The sequence below is a fragment of the Pleurodeles waltl genome, chromosome 1_1 (assembly GCF_031143425.1).
Source record: "Pleurodeles waltl isolate 20211129_DDA chromosome 1_1, aPleWal1.hap1.20221129, whole genome shotgun sequence".
Classification (NCBI taxonomy): Eukaryota; Metazoa; Chordata; class Amphibia; order Caudata; family Salamandridae; genus Pleurodeles; species Pleurodeles waltl.
Genome location: NC_090436.1, coordinates 195,603,413 through 195,626,207, shown reverse-complemented (window position 1 = coordinate 195,626,207; position 22,795 = coordinate 195,603,413). Strand labels below are relative to the sequence as shown.

The following is a 22,795-nucleotide window of genomic DNA, read 5'->3' as shown; positions in this document are numbered from 1 at the left end:
TAGGCCTTGCATACACACAGTAACAGGCACATTACGGATTAATAGATGTGTGCAAATGACATTTTGTGATACCTCAGTGTTGGCTGACTCTCTGCTTGCTGTTCTCCTCCAAAGGGCACGTCCGCTGGGGCAGGTGATAAGATGGCGGCATCCTCCAGTGTACAGAGCGCTGGTGGACCTGTCAACAATGGAAGAGAGACACGTAATAGTCACCTACAGACTTGATCGTGCAACAATCCATGAACTGTGTGCCCAGTTGGAGCCAGACCTGATGTCAGCTATCCACCATCCCACAGGGATACCCCCTCTAGTGCAGGTCCTGTCTGTACTCCATTTCATGGTCAGTGGGTCTTTTCAAACAACAGTGGCCATTGCATCAGGGATGTCCCAGCCAGTGTTCTCTAACATGCTGTCCAGAGTGTTGTCTGCCACATGCGCAGCTACATCCTTTTCCCTGAGGTGGAGGTTTTGCCTACAGTGAAAGGTGACTTCTATGCCCTGGGACATATCCCCAACATCATAGGTGCCATTGATGGGACACATGTGGCCTTGGTACCCCCACGCAGGAGTGAACAGGTGTACAGAAACCGGAAGAGCTACCATTCGATGGATGTGCAGATGGTGTGTTTGGCTGTCCAGTACATCTGCCATGTAAATGACACATTTCCTGGCCTTATGTGATGGGGCAACTCCAGAGGCACTGTGTCTGGCTAATAGGTGAGGACAAGGACCTTATACAGTGTGAATAGTTGTCTGGGTATGGGGTTGTCCCTACTGGTTAGTGTGTGTCTAACAGTTGTCCCTCAAAATTTGCAGGTGGCTCTGGGTACCTCAACCTGTCATGGCTACTGCCCCCCAGTGATAAATCCCAGGACAAGGGCAGAGGAACGCTACAGTGAGGCACATGGGTGAACTAGGAGGGTGATCGAATGGACCTTCGGCCTCCTGAATTCCAGGCTCCATTGCCTCCATATGACAGGTGGTTCTCTCTAGTACTCACCAAAGAAGGTGTGCCAGATCATCGTGGCCTGCTGTATGCTGCACAACCTGGCTTTGCGACGACAGGTGCCTTCTCTGCAGGAGGATGGTCTAGCTGGAGGTCTTTTGGCAGCTGTGGAGCCTGTGGACAGTGAAGAAGAGGAGGCAGAAGAAGAGGATATCGACAACAGAAACAACGTTATCCAGCAATACTTCCAGTGAGACACAGGTAAGAAGATGTCACTGCCTCACACATCTCATACAATTGTTTGAGCTATCATAAGTCTGTCATTTTCACTCAGTGTATGGACCCTGACTTGTCACTTTGCCTTTCCATTTAACAGATGTGGGTCCCACTTTGTGCCCTCTGCTATATTTCCTCCAGCCCTACAGCTGTGTTTCATCGGTATGTGGACAATTAAATTGATATTGCTATATTCCATAGTTATTGCAATTACACATTTGTGAAAGCACAGAATGACTCCAGATTGTTTTGTGATTGATGTGTGTTCATTTCTGTGCAAATAAGTGGAGGGGCTTGTAAAATGGGCAGCGGTGTTGGTTGAGGAATGTCCATGGCAGAGTCCAGTCTATTTGTTTCACAGGTACATTGTCCAAAGGGGCATAGGAAGTGGAGAAAGGGCAGTTGAAGGATGGACAGGGTGACAAAGTGGGACAGAAGGGTGACATTCAGGGGGGTCTCATTTCCTGGCAGGGGTCTTGGCAATGTTCTCTGTCTTGTTCCCGGATCTCAGGGACCATTTGCGGGGTGGCTCTCCATCTGCAGGGGGTGGGGTGCTGGTGTCGTATTCCTGTGGCAGTGCCTCCTGTCCACTAGCGCCGGCAGAGGTGGGGGGCTGTTCATCATCCAGGCTAGTGTCAGGGGCCCCTTACTGTGCCACAGTGTCCCTCCTGGTGTTGACAAGGTCCTGCAGCACCCCTACAATGGTGACCAGGGTGGTGTTAATGGACTTCCCCAGATAGTGTTCCTCCTGCTGTCGCAGGGTCTCCTGAAAGTTGGCCAGTACCGTTACCATCGTCTCCTGGGAATGATGGTACATTCCCATGATGTTGGAGACTGCCTCATGGAGAATGGGTTCCCTGGGCCTGTCCTCCTCCTGTCGCACAGAAGTTTTCCCAGTTTCCCTGTTTTCCTGTTCCTCTGTCCCCTGAACCGTGTGCCCACTGCCCCCAGGTCCCTGATTTTCTTGGGGTGGTGGGTTTGCCTGGGGTCCCTGTAGTGGTGGACACACTGCTGCTTGACGTGTCCTGGGGACAGGGGGATGGGCCCACTGGGTGGGTGCTGTGGTGGTGTTTCCTGAGGGGGGAGGCTCTGTGGTGGCTTGTGCCAGGGGAACCGAGTGTCCCGAGGTCCCAGATGGGGCGGGCTGGTCATCTTGATTCAGTTGTGCAGAGCTGCTGTCATCACGGTGGGCCTCTTCTGTGGGGTGACTGGATATGTCTGGAACCTCCTGTCCGGTGATGTTGGGTAGGGGTCCTGCAGGGGTGTAAAGGCATGATTATTACATCTGTGTGTGCCGTCGTGTGCAATGGGTGAGTGACCTTGTACTCCAGTGCTTGCATTCTTATCTTGGTCCTTGTTTGATAATTGGTTTGGGCTCTGTGTGGGTATCTGTAGTGGACATGCTTTGGTGATGGGTGTCCATGCTTTGGTGTTGCATGCAGGGCTTGGTGTTGGGATGGGTGGGTTGTGATAGTGGGACATATGTGAGATGTTGGAGTGATGGGGGTGGGGGTAAGGGTGAGGGTGAGGGTGGGGGTATGTGATGGCATGCAGGTAGGGTTGGGGATATAATAGTTAAGAGTTGACTTACCAGAGTCCATTCCTCCTGCTACTCCTGCGAGGCCCTCAGGATGCAGTATTGCCAAGACTTGCTCCTCCCATGTTGTTAGTTGTGGGAGAGGAGGTGGGTGTCCACTGCCAGTCCTCTGTACTGCAATCTGGTGTCTGGAGACCACGGAACGCACCTCTTCCGGATGTCATCCCAAGTTCTTGGATGCTGTCACACTGCATTGACCCTGTCGACGATTCTGCACCATAGCTCCATCTTCCTAGCAATGGAGGTGTGCTGCAGCACCTGTGATCCGAATAGCTGTGGCTCTACCCAGACGATTTCCTCCACCATGACCCTGAGCTCCTCCTCAGAGAACCTGGGGTGTCGTTGAGGTGCCATGATGTGGTGTGGGTGATGTGTGAGGTGGTGTGTGTTGTGATGTGTGAGGGGATGTGTTTTTGTGTGTTGTTTGAGGCGCGTGGATGTTGGGTGAGAGATGATGTTGTGTGTCTGTGGATGCTAGTGTTTCTGGTGGTGTCTCTCTCTGGCCTTCTTTCGAAATTTTGGTAGTAAGGGTTTGTGGGTGATGTGGGTGTGTGCTTTATATTGGATTGGGTGTGTGGGAGTGGTGTGTGTATGTGTATCAGGTGTGTGTATTTCAAATTGCCCAATGTGGTTGTGTTTTGTAAATGTGTGTGTATTTTGAGCGCAGCGGTGTGTTCAGCCAATGGAATACCGCGGTTGAAAGACAGCCGCGTGGATTAATGGGTTGTGATAGTGTGGGCGTATTCCTGTTGGCGTGACGGTGGAGGTTTTGTTATCGCCAGTTTATCACTGACCTTTGGTGTGGCGGACTTGTGTGGGTGTCTGGATTATGGCAGATTCCGAGCTGTGGGTCGTAATGGCTGTAGAGGAATTCCGCTGCCACAGCGGTGTGTTGGTGGTTTTCTGCACGGCGGTAAGCTGGATTTACTGCCAATGTTGTAATGAGGGCCTAAATCATGAATATGGCCCTCTGCTAATTTTTCTTTATAAAAAGTTTAAAACTAAATGTCACCCTCTTCACATGGCCATGCCTACAGGGCTGCACTACAATCCCAAAATATGACTATACGCTACTGATTGTCCAACTCAACGATGGAAAAAAAGTAAAACTCCAGTCAAGTTACATATCAGATCAGGTTCCAGCATATCATACCTTGCTGTGTGTCAAACGCACAGGAGTCAATCACATAACAGCTGCAAACACAACACAGAACTGAAATATCAACACTTACTGGATATGTCTGGGTCTGCAAATCGAGCCACTTCTCCGATTGTTTAAGGGGCAAGTCCACCTGTAAAGTATGGAAGGGTGAAATGTTCTCAATGTCTGTGCACTGTACAACACTTTCAAATAAAATTACTGTGTGTAACATTAAATCTGAAAGTCCAGCCTCTCAGGCATGATGATACTCCAACAAACATACCACTGCAAACATGTATAGACCCTGTCACTTCAGGGAGTGATACACACATATCTGCACACATGCAGTGGCCCTATCATGTGGTGACAAACATGCTCCATCAATTGGTTGCAGACTCATTTATGGAGAGTACTCCTCTCATCATTTGTAGTAATAAGAGACATGCAAAGCTACATTCCTGGAGCACTGCAATACCAGTCACTCAGGTATTGTGGCTTGTGCATCAAGGGACAATCATTTACTGTGTGACGCTCCTGTAGGTTGATTTAAGGTCATGATTTATCATGCTTTGTATGGTCCCTTACACATAGGCCCTGTGTTGTGTGTAGGTTACATATGATACATTAACAGTGTACCCTGAGCCACATATGCCCCTTATGACACCATATATGGCAGGGATCCTGGGCGTTAATTGGTGACAATTTGAGACAAGACATGGATTGACCAGTTTTAATATTTTAATACAACAAGGAGATATATGCTGACAGTGTGTATTGTGGTCATCCATGACAGACTTCATGGACACAGGTGTAGTCATTGCACATGAAATGTGTCACTCATTGCCCTATGTAACCATAATGGGTTTTGGAAATCACAGTTAGCCACATTCATCATCTTACATTTGCCAAGTTTGGAGCTCAGCTGGTATACAGCAAACTGACACTGTCATATTATTAACACATGGTTTAGCAAATGTACCACTGTGTCAATCATGATGATGTGGGTTTCAATTTGTATGTACCTTCAGGATGGCAGCAGTCACAGGAATGCTGGTCTTCTGATCTTAGCATTCACCTATGTCTGTGATAGCCTCCATACTGGGGAGTTAGTTATTGTACATATGCTGAACTAGATCAGCAGGGGTGTACCAAACAAAACTAGCAAGTATTAGAGAACTTTATATGTATGATGGAATTGGTCAGGGGTCCCTTGCACGACATCATGCAAGTAATACATTGTGACCATGCATTCCCCAACGTCAGGTATCCCATGATGATCCCATAACTTATGAGAAGTGCATGGCTATAGAGTAACACAGATGGGAAATGCATTAGCTCTTTTCCATCTATTGTGCCCAAGACCACTTTAAAACACCAAGGTACAATGAGCAGAGGGCCATGGATAGTTGTTATCCCTCAATTTGTATAATTTATTTCATTTTATATGCTACAGCTATGGAAAGTAGCACCAAACATTTAGATATGAACCCGTGTGCATTACTTTGGCATCCATTCCTAATTTAATTGCGGTACAACCAAGTCAAACTATCAGCCTAAGATATTACCTGAGGTTATAAAGAAATTGGTACGTATGGGCCAGAATACAGTTCAGACATGTATTCAAAATAATTGGGGAACACATTAATTCTTTGCTTTAGCTTTTGAAAAACGTCTCTTTCCTGGTACACTCACAGACCATGGGTAAAACATGTTAGAGTCACATTTACATCATGGATGTGAAGGCAGCACTAATTTACAGGCTCCAGTTTTGTTTTGTTACTTAGTGCAGCTGTTGCGTCAACAATTATTGTATAACTCAGAACCACTGTATGTTTAACTTCCATTCCACATGTCCAAAAACATTGCCTGCAGCATATCAACAATTCTGCTACTGTCACTATAGAGCATTTAAATGTGCACATTTCTCTAAACTGTACTCACCAACAGGGCCACCAATCAAAATACCCAGGTGGTCCAGCAGGTCTTGCCCTCTGGCAACAAGGTCAGCCCAGCAGTGCTTTAGTTGGTGGTCGTTGCGTGGTGTGTTGTAGACGTGTCGCAGATGGCACAAGTCCTTTGACCACCGGAACCTCCTCGCCTCTGTGTGATACCCCTGTATCACCCTGCCACCTGCTTGGATCATCAAGGGGAAGAAGTAGCACATCAGCCAAAGGAATCCCCCCAGCTCCTCCTCACCTATTCTCCCCAGACGTGGCCTACCCAGCATGACGGAAATAATAAGAAAATTAAGGGGTACAGAGGATAATAGAGGGAAAGGAGAGAGGAAAATGAAATAAAAGTAACCCTAAAACAGCCCAACTACCCCCAAAATAACAATACCCACAACAGACTCCCAACAGTACAAAGACAAAATTAGACAACAAAAATGACAAAAAAAATACACTTACACAGGATACCACAGACACTTACAAAACACCAAAAGACAATATAAAGAGCACACAGGAGACAAATTCACAATATTCACAGAGAGACAAGTCCAAACACAGCCACACAATCAAGAAAAATCACTGACTGCAAAGTGAAAGTGAAAGTACACCCACTGTACCAATTCTGTGAACAGGATCTCCTATTACATCACTTCCTGCCTCAAATGCGGTGCGTTTTTATTATGATGCATCAAAATATTATGACGCTTACAGTCTGTGCGTCATTTTTTTTTACGCACATGCTTAAAAATTACCCTGCATCCATAGTTCAAAATATTTTGCATTGGTAACCAATTTCATGAGGTACAGTGTGGGAATTACCGCTCGGAGCCAATGGATGTATCATGGCTGTGAGTGTCATTTTTCTACACATATGTGCCATTTTGTGGAGCATATGGGTATTTTTTGACGTGTATGCGTCAAAATGTATGTCTTTTACTGGGTGTGGGTCATTTCTCATATTTTTATAGTACATGACAGCTGTAACTATATAGAGATAGGCTGTTTGCACCTACATTGTGCATTCCAGTGTTTGGGCACATGTGGCAGATCACACTACTGCGGACCATGATCCTCTAGTTGTTGTACCGGATTTGTACTCTTCACAGACGCAATAGATACCCAAACTTTTGGAATACGAATTGGTATTACCCAGATTTAGCAGGTTGTGCGTCAAAAGAGGATAGCAAGGCTACGCAACTTAATACAGTAACTCATTGCCTGTGTGTCAATGTCTGTGAATTGGCTATTTCAATTTTAATTGGCCCTCTGTGTGAACATCACAAGACGTATTTTCATAAATGTGCTTGTATGCATGGGTTGTAAATGTGGATAACCATCAGATGCTATTCAGTGTGGAAATGAGTCAGGAAATGTATTTGTCATACACGTAGCAACAAATGCTGTGTGAACTTCCCTGAATTTTGGGACAAAAGCATCTCCCATGACAAACCATGCACAGGATATATAGAGGACGGTTGATTATGGCAATGTTACAAGACTAAGCCATCACATGTACTGGAATGTTGCATACCACTTCCTGGTCACTTGTTTGTATACTACCCATGAGACAGGCATTTGAAAATGCTATGTATGTACAGTGTTTGTGACACAGAGTCCCAAAATCAATCCATAAATGTAATATCACTCCACAGTTTGACTCAAATTAATGACCTATGTTTCTCTTGTGGCAGTGGAGGACCAGCAGACCAAGTAGCATGTGTTCATATATTTCCAGTGGTCAATTGCACAAAGGTGTCCAGTTCAAGTGTGTGGCCATGTGTACCCTGTGTCATTATTGGGGCCTATGTTGTCACAGTTACGTGCAGGTCCAGTCATGAGTCTGTGGAGCCATTCCCTGCATTAACAAAGTATCATTCACAGCAGAATTGAACGAAAGCCAAAGAGGAATTGAGAACACACATGGGGATAGTCCAGCTATGGCACTGCAGAAGTTTTGTGAGACTGACAACAGGGCAAACTTTGTGTGCTCACAAACTTGATGAATCAGTCATTTTAAATCGGCAGGTTTCCTCACAACATTTGTACACTGGGTGGCCTCTAAAATTCCCACTGAAACCGGGAACATCAGTGCCTCTATGCTGATTGATCTCGCAGCTATTCACCACGCAAACCCCATCAATAGGTTGGGGCCGATGTGAATCAGTGTGTGGACCGGCAGGGCACAAACATGTTTTGACATTTCATGCACAATAGCAAAAGTTGTTTGTTGTGCTGGAGGCACCATACCCAATCCATGCATACAGCCATGGTACACTGTCACTATTTGTTATTCATGCATACATGAAACCCAGACAAGGGATGGGCCGTGATTAGGCTATTTGAAGACATGTCCCACCCCATGATACGACAAGTAAACTGATTAGCTATACAATGTATTTGAGTACTCATTGTAGACCTACCAGACACAATACCCCAGGAGGAAAGTGAGGGCATGGAAAGCAACTATGAGACAAAAGTAGCCACATTGAACCTTTATGGTAACAGAAAGACAGGGATCAATCAGGCTAACAGGTTGAGGGTATGTCAGGAACTAACATGAACAAGGCAAATACACAGTGAACAGACTGAGACTGGTCAAAGCTGGAACAACACTGTGGAAAATGGAAACTGTATTTGTCCTGTGTACTGCAACGTTACACAATAACCCAAGGCCTGTGTTACACAAGTGATTTATACGGCAATGCATAACAGGGATATACATATAATGGAAGCTTCTAAGCTGTTCCAGGCAGCAGCAAGGGCAGTACAGGTGCAAATGGCTGGTCTGTATGGAAGTGCTCACAGGTGTGTGCAGCTTCAGTCTCTCACAAGTCCTGTAGGTAAGAATCAAGTTCAAAGGGCCACCAGTACCTTTCACATGGGATGCAATGGACAGGTTATTACAGGTCCTACAGTCTACCAGGCAGTGCATTATCTGACCAGAAGTCCATGCAGACAGATGAATTATGACTATGTCATGCCATACTAAAGAGGGAAGCACACTGGAGTCAGAATCTGAGTCTGGGTGTGTGTATATTAAGGATTATCTGGGTAAAAATAGTCCATTTCCAGGGCCCCCTTGAGAAGGGTGGGGAGAAACTGAAAACATGGCAGTGGCAGGACTTATGACCTGGGATGGCATGTGCAGGGCATGTCTTGTGAGCAATGCTAGTCATACCTGGGGCTCGTGCTATCCATTAGCAGCATACATGAACTTCTTGTCACACATACTCCTTGCAGAGATAGCTGATGTCACACTTACTGCTGTCAAGGGTCTGGTCATACATTCCTGTTACCAATGCAATAGCACATCCACTGCCTCATGTATGAGGCAGTTTTTTACCTTATGAATGATGGTGTCTTAGTTGTGTACCATATGATGCAATGAACCATGTTGCCAACATGTAGGTGTGCCATAGCTGTGGTCCTCTGATATTGACCTTCAATTGTGAAATTGACAGGATATATGTCATTTACAGTGTGTGTGGTTGGGTGTACATTCATACCCATCAAATGTGATGTGGACTTTTCAGTATCCTGATCTGTATATCTGCAATGCTCCATGAGGATAAACTCTAATTATGAATCCTAGGGATAATGTGATGCATAAATGATTATCCAGACCATGATATAGTGATTAGAATAGGTGTTTAATGACATATGGTAAGACAGTGGTGATGGGGACTATAGTTAAAAGACTTTTTGTACAATGTGTTGTCTTAAACGCAATCCTGCTGCAGTGTTTGGATGGTCCCCCTCATGTTGATGGACAACATCCTCCTCTTCTTCTTCAGGCATTTGTAGGTCTGGTTCATAGAGGGGAATGTTCCTCCTTACACAAATGTTGTGCAGGATGGCACAGGTCAAAATGATCTTGAAGACCATTTCAGGTGAGTATAGGAGGCTACCTCCAGTGATGTCGAGGAACCTGAATCTTGACTTCAGGATGCAAAAGGTCCTCTCTACGAAGGTGTGTGTCCTCCGATGTGCATCATTATAGGCACGCTCTGATGCTGTGCTTGGGTTTGCAAATGGGGTCATGATCCATTGCTGGATCCCATACCCCTGATCAACTGAAAGAGAAAATGAGTGAAAAGTTTTGAGGGAGCTTGCACCATGAATATCACTTTGCATGGCGGTTGTTCTCTTGTGTTGTCTGTGACTCATCTGTGTTTGTGTTATTGTGTGGAATCCTAGGCTTCTAGGATGTACCATTGGCATTGGGCTGTCTCATTATCTGAACTGGTGTTTAGTTAATTGACCGGATGTCAGCGGTATTTTTTGTAGACTTGCAGTACATTGTGTACTCCCATGCAATATGTCATGTGAAAGAGGTGTCCATGTGTCTTAACTGGGGGTGACAGGACACTTCCATACACAGAATCAATTCCACAGTGGTGGTAAAACGGATGCATATATATGGCCTGGACATCTCATCCAATTTAACATATGCAATAGAATTTGTTAAACATCAGTGAGGCTCTTTGATTTGGCTAGGTGACATTGTACAACACATCTCCATTAGTTGGCAGCACTGACGTGTTGAAAATTGACAATGCATAAATATCCCATGTGTGACAAGTTCCCTGCAGACCTATTTATCTGCCCTTACCGAGTTGGCTCATGTTCAAACGCGTACCTAGATTACTGAACCTGGTCCAGTTCAGCTGGCTAACTTGGTTGTGAGGTTGATGGTTTAAGTGTCAGAAGGTCTATATGCCTGTACATCTGTTGGGTATATGTGTAATTGTCTCAAACCGTATGTGTAGGAATGTGCACTTTGCAATATTGTCACGTCAATATGTGTTCTTAGCACAGTCCACTTACGTATTGGTAGTGGGTAATGTCAGACCAGGAGTGATGTGAGATATTGGTACAGCCTCAGTGATTCCATGACCCCTTCATTAGAGTCATCATCATCATCATGCTATGTGTGTCATGGTATTATGCCTGCAGCGAAACACATTGCATACCCCTTACACTGTACATATTGTTTAGAAGGGTGTGTGATTGAGAGTTATTGATGCAATATTGTAAGATTAATCTTCCAAGTTGTACTGGCAGTTAAGGCCATGTCATTTTCACTGTGTGGTTTTAAATTGTTCCCTTGTGTCTGGGGCCTGGCATCTGTTGTTATTTGCATCTATCATTTGTCCCTAGGTGTGTGTCCAATTAGGTGAGGATATCAAACATGCCTAGCAGAGTCACAACCTCAGTGTCTTCCTGGCCACGTGTCAATGTAGTGGTGTATGTGTTGTGTGTCCTACAGGATTGCTGTGCTGTGTGTATATAAGTAGGTTTCTGTATTTACCAACAAGTCATATCGTCCATCCTGGAAGTGCTGATTGATGGTGCAGTGGCGGAAGATGAATGAATAATGTACACTCCCAGGATACTTTGGCACGATGTTGGTGATCATTCCCCGGTGATCAACAATGGCCTGCACATTGATGGAGTGTGTGTGCTTCCTGTTGCGGTATAGATGCTCGGTTGCAGCAGGTGGCACAATGCGAACATGTGTGCAGTCAATGGCACCAAGCACGTGTGGGAAGACCTTGATTTGGTAGAAGCCCTGTTTGGTCTCCTGCTGCTTCTGCTGTGTGTTGGGGAAGCTGATGTGGCGGGGTGTGAGGGAGATGATGGCATCCAGTACCTTGGGTAGGAAGGCAGAGAATGAGGGCTGTGAGATCCCGGCAACCAGGGCACCAGTGGTTTGAAACAAGCCACTTGCCAACATGTGGAGGAGAGCTAGCAGCTTGGACTCTGGTGGTATGATGTGGGGTGTCTGGAAGCTGGGTGCCAACTGTGGCTCAATGTTGCGCAACAGCTGCTGAATGGCTTGCCAGTTTAGTCTGTACCTCTAGATGATGTCTTGTTGCCTGAGCCCCAGAAGGGTTGTCCTGGTCCTGAATATCCTCTCCTGCCTTCTGCGTTGCCTTTGGGGTCCCTGCTGGTGTGGTGAAAGCTGCTGGTGTTGGTCCTGTGCTCTGCGTCTGCGTTCATGCTGGATGAATAGCACCTCCATGTCTTCCTTTTGGAGCTCTGCTGTTGCTTCTGTGTGTTAAGTACTGGTGTGTTTGCCCCATTTTAACGCTTGCCCTGACCCAGGCATTATTTTTTTACACAAATCCGGCTGTGCGTCATTTTCCGACTCCGCCTCCCGGCTGTGCGGGATTTTTGCACTGTAGGATTAATATGGCACACAGGTGTCTAAGTCATTTTTTGACGGGAACGCCTGCCTTGCATGTCATTAACGCAAGGCGGTTTCACACATCCAGAAAATGACGCACATGGCGGAATTTTGGCATTCGCGGGGTCGGGCGTCAAAGTATAAATATGGTGTAGGGTTTGCGCCGAATTTGCGTCAAATTTTTTTATGTAAATTCGGCGCAGGCAGAGTATAAATATGCCCCCAAATGCCCACACACATAGCACGAATACCAGTGGAAGCCTCCATTCTTCTAGTACAGTATTATAAAGGTGAAGGAAAAAAAACAGCCAGCATTAACACGCATGTGTCACTATGCAGCGACCTCAGCTTCTCTGAAGGGCAGACTCTGGGTACTTAGGCCCATAGTTATACCTTTTTAGCGCTGCATGTGAATCGTTTTTTTACGCAAAATCGGCGCAAACGTGCAAAATACAATTGTGTTTTGGAAGTTTGCGACGATTTTGTGTCGAAAAACAACGCAAAAGCGGCGGTAAAAAAGTATAAATATGGCCCTTACTTTTGAGTGCAAACGCTGTCCTCCTGTCGAAAATGGACACGTAGGTGTATTTCACGCTGAAACAATGCACAACATGTCTAACTGGCTTTTTGTGGAATAACGCTTTGGAAGTTACTCATATTTCACCTAGGCATAGTTCTTACCTGGCTCTCCAAAGTCCAGTGGCATTGAAGAAAGCTGTTGTGGCCATATATATATATATATATATATATATTTGGTCATTTTTATGCATGTGGAGTTTTTCAGTTTGGGAGGGCAGGACTTATACTGCACTTCATCCGCAAAGAGACATTCATGTTTGCTGCTATGTTCAGGCCAATGTAGGCAAGTGCCTACCTATGCCACCTCAAATTGCCCCAACATGGTACCAAATAGCTGTAGATGGCCCAAATGTCCTTGTTGTGAGTAGAAAAGGAATGCCAAAATATCAAAATATCACTTAACCTCGGACATGAAAGTCCTTGGCAATCTCAAAACCCCTTGCATTGGCAAGCCAATAGGTCTGGCCGTAATGTTTTAATGAATGCAAATAGCATTTGCTCATCCCTGGATGTGCTTGTTATTGCTTGTTATTACACTAAAGCCAGGCCTATTGACTTTGCCAGTATTTGGTTTCAGTGGAAGCTGCTTTAACTGTTATTCCTTTCATCATTTTCTAGAGAATCAAGGCTTTCCTTACACCATTGTTACCTATCTTGTATTTATACATCATGATCCTTGTAATAGTGTCGACAGGTACAAGGGCTTCACCACTTCAAGGCCCCCATGTAGGATGCACGCAATAATTATACGGACACCTAGTGCTTTTCGTGGCTGCTTGGGGACTGACATCATCACCCCTGGCATGCCTATTTATTAGCGAGCTAAGTCGCGCTGGAACAGACCACTTTGTAATCTGTACACGGTTGCTTTAAGGGAATTCCCCCGCAATAACAATGATATTAGTATAGTACATTCCTACCCACCTTTAACAAACAAAAATTAAACATACAAAGTTATCAAGTGAATACTCAGCTCGAAGAGCTGTTACCACTCTGGCGCAACTGCTCGTTGAGTCCTTCAGCGGTTCATGTTAGGACATTGGCTAACCTCGATGATGGAGCTGGATTCTGCCTGAGAGGAGGCCTGTGGTGTCCATCACAGCGATTAGCCTTCTGTGATGTGGTCTTTCTCTCTGGTTGGTTGGCCTCAGTTTCGGGGTCTGTGCAACCCGGTGCCACTTGGTTTCCTGAATTTCCTTGGTTTGGAGGCCCAGCTCCTGATAGGGAACTTCCCGGGGAGCAGACCCAACTGTCATATGCAGATCATGTAGGAAAGTACCTGCTTTTTCGGCATAGTTACCCCCACTTTTTGTCTGCTATCAGTGTGTTTTCACTTTGTTGACTGGCTTTCTTTCCCTAAATTTAGTTGCTTAGGACTTAGCACACCCCACAATTGGCATACTGGTGACCCCCATGTAAGTCCCTTTCTTATGGCACTTAGGTACCCAGCGCATTGGGGCACCGGGAATTCACCATGGGCTGAGGCATGTATTGTGCCACCCATGGGAGCCCATGCAAAATGTGTCTGGAGGCCTGCCATTGCAACCTGTGTGAAAAGGTGCATACACCCTTTCACCACAGGGCACTACACCAGGTCACTGTAAGTCACCCCTATGACATGCCCTCCTAGCCCAGAGGGCAGGGTGCAAGTACCTGTGTTTGAGGGTACCCCTGCATGAGCAGAAGTGCCCCTACGAACTCCAGCTTCATTTTCCTAGACTTCATAAGTGAGGGGAAGCCATTTTACCCACAGGTCATAGTCTGGAGTGGTCCCCTTAGTCCTCTCTGCCAGCTGTCCAACTGGGGAGAAGATAAGCCCCTTGGCACCGCAACTCTTGCAGCTCTCAATGCTTGTTTGTTCCTTCTTCGAGGGGTCTTCAGGCTCCGTGTAGCCCTGGTTTCCAGCACTCTTCCCTGCAAAGCACAGTCTCCTGCCTGCTGTTCCAGCGATGTGGGACTCCTCTCAAGATGTGCTGAGTAGGCCTCACTGCGACTCCTGTGCCTGCTGCCTTTGAGTTGCCTGTGGGGCCTGCATCCTCGTCTTCCAACTCGCCTCTCTGCTGAGGGTCACTTGGGACTCTCCTCCCTGGGGTGAATCCCCCTGGACCTTGCTGGTCCCCGGCAGCTCTGCAACTCTTCATCTGCGACTTTTGCCTCTGCTAAAGGTTTTTGGTGGTTTTCCAACCCCACTGACTGACGGCAACTCTTCTTCCATCTTGGGACATCACTTGCATCACTTCTGGAACTCTTCTCCTGCTCCAGTGCTGCACAGCTGCCTCCTTATATTCACTGTCAACCTGACCCTACATCTCCAGAAGGGTAGGTAATGGCTCCGCCGCAACCGGACACCTCAACTTAGACTGGACTTGGTCCCCTTCTTTTGCAGGTCCTCTTCTGTCAGGATCCACCTGTGGTTTCTTCCAGTCTTGCTTGGGTCTTGCACAGTCCTTTTGCAAAGTTTACCTGTGGGTTTAGGGAAAAAACAGGTACTTATCTCTTCTCTCCTGGTCGTTGGGGGTCATTCTGGTACTCACCTTTTGGGATTCCTAGTTTCTTCAGCTCCCCTCTACAAATTCCACTTCCTCGGGTGGGGTACTGCCTTTCACATTCCACTTACTTAGTACACGGTTTGGTCTCCCATCCGGGCTTTCACTATTTTCTAATGTTTTACTATTTGCTATTGCTTCCTATCCTAATCACTGATTCCTAATGTGTATATATTAGTGTCTTTACTCACCTGCTAGTGGAGTATTGCCTATACAGTAGTTTAGTATTTATGTTACCATAATAAAGCACCTTTATTTTTTTAACACTGTGTGGTTCTTTCAAGTGTGTAAGTGTTGTGTGACTGCAATGGCATTGCAGAAGCTTTGCATGTCTCCTAGATAAGTCTTGGCTTCTCATCCACACCTACCTCTAGAGAGCCCTGGCTTCCTAGACATTGCCTGCACCTCACTAATACGGGATACCTGGACCAGGTATAAAGAGATAACAGCATAGATGATCACCACACACCAGGCCAGCTTCCTACATTACATTGTGATCTTCTTCCAGAGTTAAGTTGGTCTCTCCCGACCTTGCCATTTTCCTAAAGAATGACACATTCTTTGTGACAGTCTTATCATCTTGATGGGCTATTATGAGAGTGCCATGCCTCTTGACCACTCACCAAGGTTGTGTTTCAAATGGTAGTCTGAACTTGCTGCATGGATATCTGTGCCTCACAAATACTCAGGATCCTGGTTTGACTGTGGTAGGCTGAGCCCTCCTTGATGTACTGCTGTGTTGATTAGTGTTTCTCCTCAGATGGAACACTTTGGTGTCATTGATGGGAGCTGGTGACCATTTGGGATGAAGGGGAATTGTGTCTGTGACTACTCGCCACCATATGAGCATATCCAGGGTCACAGCCAGTTGAGGAGTGGGGTGTTTGACGTATTTGCATAGGAAGCTGTAGGTTGCTCCTTCAACTGACTGCTCGTTGGCGTGGGCCATCTGGATCACTTTCTAATGAAGTGTTCTACGTCTCCATTGGTCTGGGACCACCTTGGTTTTACCTTCTGGTGGTGAATGCCCCAGGACTTGAGGTACTCTGCAAAATCTTACCCTTGGAATGGGGGTCCATTGTCTGTCCTTACCCTCTTGTTTATGCCATGGGTGGCATTAATTTTTTCAAGCTTGGTGATGACCTTTGGAGTGAATTTGGGGCTCACAGTTTCAACTTCAGGAGCCTTGATTAGTCATCAATAATGACGAGAACATGTCTTCTGTTGGGGAGATGCCCAAAGTCAAGGCTTGCTGATTCCAAGGGCTGTTTGAGACTCTCTTCAGTGATAAAGGGAGGGGGCGGATCGAGGAACCCACTTACTTGGCACCACTGACTAAACTGCACGGCATGCTCTACCATGGCATCAATGCTAGGGAACCAGACTTTGGCATAGAGACGGCTTTTCGTTTTTGTGATTCCTTAATGCCCACAGTGTGCCAGCTGGACTGTGCAGTGTGCAACCAGATGAGGTCCCCACAGGAATCCCCCCCAGTCCGTGGACAACTCCTGTTGAACATGAGACAGCACCACTAGCGTCTTCCAGGCCTCTGGGCTTCTCTGTGGAGCTGTGCCTTGATGGCCCTCCAATTATTTGTCTGGAGTGCAGATTGTGAGTTGCATGGAACGCTCTGCTACATGATTCACGTAAGCCTCAGTCGCCTCAACCTCTGCCTCTTTTGTGGGTGTTGTTGCTCATGGGTGTCTGGACAGGTAGCCCATGGGATTGGTTGATCCGGGTCTGAATTCCACCAGACAATCATATTCTTGTAGTTGTAGCATCCATTTTTCAACCCAAGGAGGAGATTTGGATGGTGATCCTTGGAAAAGTGGTATTAGTGGCTTGTAGTCAGGAGTGACAACGAATGGGTGACCATACACATACAAATGGAAATGTTTGCAGGCTCAGTGGATGGCAATGGCCTTTCTCTCTCTATCTGAGAGTATAGCTGCTCAGTCTTGATAAGGGATCAACTCCCATAGGCTATTCAGGGCCAATCTCCTTGAGGTTGCTGTTGGATGAGGACTGCTCTGACCCCTTTGGGGCAGGCGTCCATAGCAATGTTTGTTGGTTTGGACAGGTCACATTAAGACATTGTGGTACTGGCAGATAGGACTTCTTTGGTCCGCTGAAAGGCTTATTCTTCCCTCAGGCCCTACGTCAATGGGGTGGCAACTTTTGTGAGGTCTTGGAGTGGCTGTGTGAGGCTGGTGAGGTCAGGAATGAAACGACCCCAGAAGTTCACCATTCCTAGGAAACCTCAGACCTTGAAAGTGTTGTCGGGTGCCGGAGTCTCTTGTATGTCTTTTACTTTTCCAGGATCCAGGACAGTGCCATCAGGTGAGAAGAAGTTCTGAAAGAAGCTTTTCTCTGTGTTGAGAATTTTGCATTTCTCACAGTGCAGCATGAGGCCAGTATCTCAGATCCATTGGAGGACTCCATGTAGGTGATCATGATGCTCCTGCATGAATGAGAACGTCATCACTGACATTGATGACTACTGGGAGGCCACTGAGCACTTCTCGCATCTTTCTCTGAAATATTTCAGCCGCACTTGAAATATTGAAGTTGAGGAGGCGGTAGTGATGCAGCCTTAAGTGTGTGGTGAAGGTTGTGATGTAAAGTGAGTCCTTGTGGAGTGGCAGTTGATGATACCCAGACCGCAGGTCTACCCTGGAAAACCATTTGACTCTGCTGAGTTCACTGAGGAAGTCATCTACAGTTGGTGCCAAGTGTTGTTCCTGTTTGATCTTGCATTAGGTAGCCTCATGTCAACCCAGATTCTGACTTCCTAGGTTGTTTGGGCTTTCTGTTGACAACAATTGGGCCGACCCAAGGGGTGGGCCCTGACACTTTTACTTTTACTAATGTCAGCTTTCTTTAACTAAATTAGTTATTTGGCCTTAGGTGGAATGCTATCTGCCTTTGTTTTAGGGCCACTGGTTGAATCGATCGATTAATGTGTAGCTGGACTTCACCGCCTTTGAGACAGCCAATTCCATTGAGCATGTTAGCATATTCTGCTAGCAAGTCGTCAGTTCTTCTTGCTGCACTCCTAGGGTGAATAATATCAAACCTAAGGGCAGATTTATGAAAACTAGTGCTGCACCTAGTGCAGCGCCACTTTTCTTGTACCCTTTAGTGCCCCACTAACGCCACCATGTGTGCACCGCATTTAATATACGGCACACCATGGCAGTAGTTAGGGAACGAGTGTCTGAATTTTTGACGCTAGTTCGGAGCTTTGCAGGATTAGCAAAAAAAATGTAGACACTAATCCTGCAAAGCCCATTGAGGCCCATTGTAAACAATGGTGTGTCTACTTTTAACACCTGCTTTGAGCATGCACTAAAAGTGCCAAAAAAATGCAAAGGAATCTCTTAGATATCTTTGTGCCATCTTTTTGGCCCCCCTAATGGGGAAACGCCCCTTTTACATACATTATACCTGGCACAGGCGTAATGTAGCACAAAGGGTTACAAAGTGGTGCAAAGCATGCATTGCTCCACTTTGTAAATTTGGTGCAGCAATTTTGGCCTCATTGGGCCACATCAGCATAAAAACAATTATGCTAATGTGTCGCAGGGAGGTGCTATGGGCTCTTAAATCCGACCCTAGTGTCTCTGCTGTCTGCCCACTGATCAAAATCCCAGATCCTCCTTTGGTAATGTAGATGGTCTTTTCAATTTTCTCACTCTTGTGCCACCCCATCAGTGGCAGAGGTTGTGTCAGACCATATGCAAAAACTGAACTTTGGCTTTAGTCATTTGGGGCGGTTCTTTTAGGGAGTGGTAGTTGCTTTCTGACATCAGCTCAATGGATGCTCCAATGTTGATCGTTGATGTGAGTTGCTGGTTTCATATTCTTATTTGCCACTTTGGAAGGGGCAGACGGTTTAGTGGCGTGGTTCCCACTACAAAGACACTATCGACTATATACTCCCCTGCATCATTATCCATGTCTTCAGCATCTTCAGGACTTTCGGAGATTACTTGGACAACTCCTTTCGAGGTCTTTGGTGTGGATGAATTGCATACTTTTGCAAAGTGTTTTTATTTCCCACATGAGGCACACTGCTGACCCTTGGCAGGGCAATAATTGAATCGGTGGGGCAATATGCATTATCCATATTCTTTTTGCATGTCAGTCAGTCCCTTTTGGGTCTGCGTGTTTGGGTGAGCCCGGAAAATGTTAACTTTTTCCATTTTGATAAGTCAATAGAGTGCAGCTTCCATATGGGAAGTTCAAACTTTTAATAGCTCCTTCGATCTCCCGAGGGTCAGTATGCTTTGCAGCAACTTTCCAGGTTCTTGGAGTCTTCCCTCACGCAATTTTGTTTAGGAGCACCCTTGTATCACTTGACCCCCGTATTTCTTCTTATTTGTTTGCAAAGCCACAGGTGCGCGCTAGTTCTATTATCCTTCCATGAAAGGCGTGCTTGATGGAATGCAAAACGTTCATAGACTCGGTTGACCATTGGTTCAAAATGGCTGTTGAGGGCTCAAACCAGGGTGTTGCACGAATTTGGCATTTTTTCCGTTATTGTTTCCGCCTAAGTGTGGCAGGAGAGCTCTTCGTCGCTCTGCAGGTATGTATGCCCCCTAAAAAAAAAACTGGAGACTCTCCAATCAATAATTTCATTTTGGTACCGACTCTGAGGGTGCGCCATCAACAGCAAATGGTTCAATGACCGGAATGGCTACCATGTCTGTGTGGTGAAGGTTATGATACAATTGAGGTTGGGCCTGCAAAGTTTGTTTGTGGGTTGTTCGCTCGCGACATGGGCACTGTCAGTAGGGCTCAAAGACAGCCGCCAGACTGAGCCTATGGATTTGTCATGAGGCACTATTCATTTCTCTCTATATTGCATAGTGGAAGTGTTCTTGCGTGCTTCTCAGCACCCAGGGCACTCATATAGATGAAGGTCCTTGGGACATTAGGGCAGGGTTTTCCTTTCTTGGCATTGAGGTATTGCAGGACCCTGTCCCCTCTTATACTGTCGGTTAACAGCTGAAGTGGTGCAGGCTCTCTATTTGCTTTTTTTTTTTTTGTGGTGCACTGGTCTGGAGGCCTGGACTGACCTGTATTGCACTTGCAGTGAGTTGACTCTGTCGCTGGCAGGCCTTGCCAATGCCATTTTGGGATCGGGCCGTGGTGTCTACAGGCTGTGCCGGCACACATGGCAAGGCTGGGCTGATGTGCCTCAATGCGTGCCGACTTTATCTCATTGTGGGCGCTGTTTCCGCTGCAGTCGCACCTCGTCGTGTGTACCCGGGGCGGACAGGGTCTTCATACTCGCTTCGTCGCCAGTGTAATAGTGCCGGTGGACACACAGGGTCTCACCACTTCAAGGTCCCCATAGGGGATGCACACAATAATTACATGGACACCTGGTGCTTGCTTGCACTGGAATAGGCCACTTTGTAATTTGTACGTGTGGGTTTACAGGGAATCCGCCTGCAATAACAATGCTATTAGTATAGTAGAAGCCTCACCTATAGGTAGTGGAGCTCTGGCAAAAGGCAACAACAGAGTCAACATGTGATTAAAGGAGCATCTGATTTCGAAGAGCTCACTGCATGGTCAGTAGTGCAGTTTTCAAGAGGTGTGTTTTCACCTCTTTCCTAAACAATTGCAACTCTGGGGCAGTGCTGTTGGATACATTGATGTCCTTCTAGACTCTCCAGTCTACTAGTGTCTTTCTTGGCTGTGTACCGAGAGCCACCAGAGGTTATGAGCTTCTTATCGTGATATGCGGGGGGGTGGGGGGGGGGGGGAGGGAGCGTCATGGTTTTGTAGCTGTATATATTCTCGAAAGAAGTAATTGAATGCACTATGTTGGTGCACAGCTACATTTGAGATATAAAAATACACTTAGATAAATACATCCGTAACAAGTATTATACACTGAGGAATTGTGATTGAGTGAAATTTGAGCATAAATTAATGCATGTGTTCGTTTCTTTGTTTTTTTACTTCGAGGTTAACACATTTTACACTGATTACAAAGTTGATTTTATTTCCTTAAATACATTTTATTTAGTTATAAATGTTTTGTAGGACTGCTAAGAACTTTTACAGAAGAAGCCCCGATGGACTGTACGGGATGAGGGAGGAGCTAATTTGTATAAAACTACTGGGCAAAACCTAAATGATCGTGATGATTACGTAGCGAACATATTTGCCAGACCCCTCCTTTTGGGGCAGTTGTTGCGCTCTATTACTCCGACATTCATATATGATATATATGGATATAATAATGAATGACTATATGATATATCTATTCATTATTCCTATCTCTACAAAAATGTATACCTAAGTACCAATTTCACATAAGTGTTGAAATTTTCCTCTTCCCTAACAGTCAGTGTCTCAAGTATTGACCCGATTGTTTTTTTATATATTTCTACTTTGGAAAAATACTGATATTTAAGAGAAGGAATAACTGAAAAAAGTAACATCATTTCTGTCACATCTAAACCATTATGTTTGCACATAAACCACAAACAACTATTTATTGTTTGTTTACATTTCATCAAATAAATCTCATAAAGGCATTTCAAAACGCATGGCTTGAAGAGTTCTTCTGTATTTCATTCATAGTGTTCTGCAAACTGTGGAGGTGGTTTGAAGACACGTGAGGTTCAGTGCATTGATGCTTATGAGAAAAGGTTTATGAGGCCCTTTCACTGCCATCTTCTTGGACCGAAACCGGTGCACAGCAAACGTTGCAAACTCGAGGCCTGCCTGCAGTGGATTACTACGCCATGGGATGAGGTACTATTACTTTCTTTCCGTCAAGTTCATCGGGACATAATAGTCGACACTCACTTATTAGTGTAAAAGGCCATTTCTTAGTACAGGATTGCAAACATAACATAACATTGAAATACACTGTAACTTCAACTTATCGACCTTTCAACCTCCCCCATTGAACTCTCCCCATTCTTCCTTTTTACTTCATTCCTCCAATCTTGCCTCCGTTCCAGCATCCACATACATTCCCCCACAAATCCCTCTTTTCCTTCTGTCCCCTGCCTGTCTCGGGCATCCCCCACTCTGTCATCCTTCACCTGTTTCTTCTTCTCCCCCTGGAAGGTTGGCCAGGCCCGCATCTGGCTCTCCATCCTCCCCCATCTGCTGCTACCACTGTGCAAACCTGCCCCAACCCTGGCATGCTCCCCCCTTTGTTCTTGCCCCATCACCCTAGAACCAATTCACTTTACCTTATTCCCTATGTAGGGCGGGTGGGTGGCCAACTTCATAACAGCGCGGCAGGGTGTCGCGGAAGAGGCCGTTCCCCTAATCCCATTCCCCCTATATACTCCCACCCTTAGACCCTCCCCCAACCTAGCCCCAGCCAATCCCTGTCCTGATGTGTCACTTCCTCTGTCCCGAATGCCCCCGTGGAGAGACTAGACTGTGTCTGCTCTTCACGGGTCCCTACATCGGGACATAATAGTCGACACACTTATTAGTGTAAAAGGCCATTTATTAGGACAGGATTGCAAACATAACATAACATTGATATACACTGTAACTTCAACTTATCGACCTTTCAACCTCCCCCA

The 22,795-nt window shown here is 46.0% G+C and overlaps 1 protein-coding gene across 3 annotated transcripts in view; it reads left to right on the top strand.

The window, feature by feature from the left end:
• The window catches only part of ADAMTS12 (ADAM metallopeptidase with thrombospondin type 1 motif 12), a 3,732,731-nt gene that overhangs the window by 3,333,894 nt on the left and 376,042 nt on the right, over nucleotides 1-22,795 (top strand). For 2 of the 3 annotated variants that reach the window (XM_069220543.1, XM_069220534.1), the window contains one exon: nucleotides 21,828-22,001. The exons of the other annotated variant lie outside the window; for it this stretch is intronic. In XM_069220543.1, coding sequence (XP_069076644.1) covers nucleotides 21,828-22,001 — 174 coding nt within the window. The remainder of the gene's footprint in view (nucleotides 1-21,827; nucleotides 22,002-22,795) is intronic. 3 annotated transcript variants of the gene reach the window in all.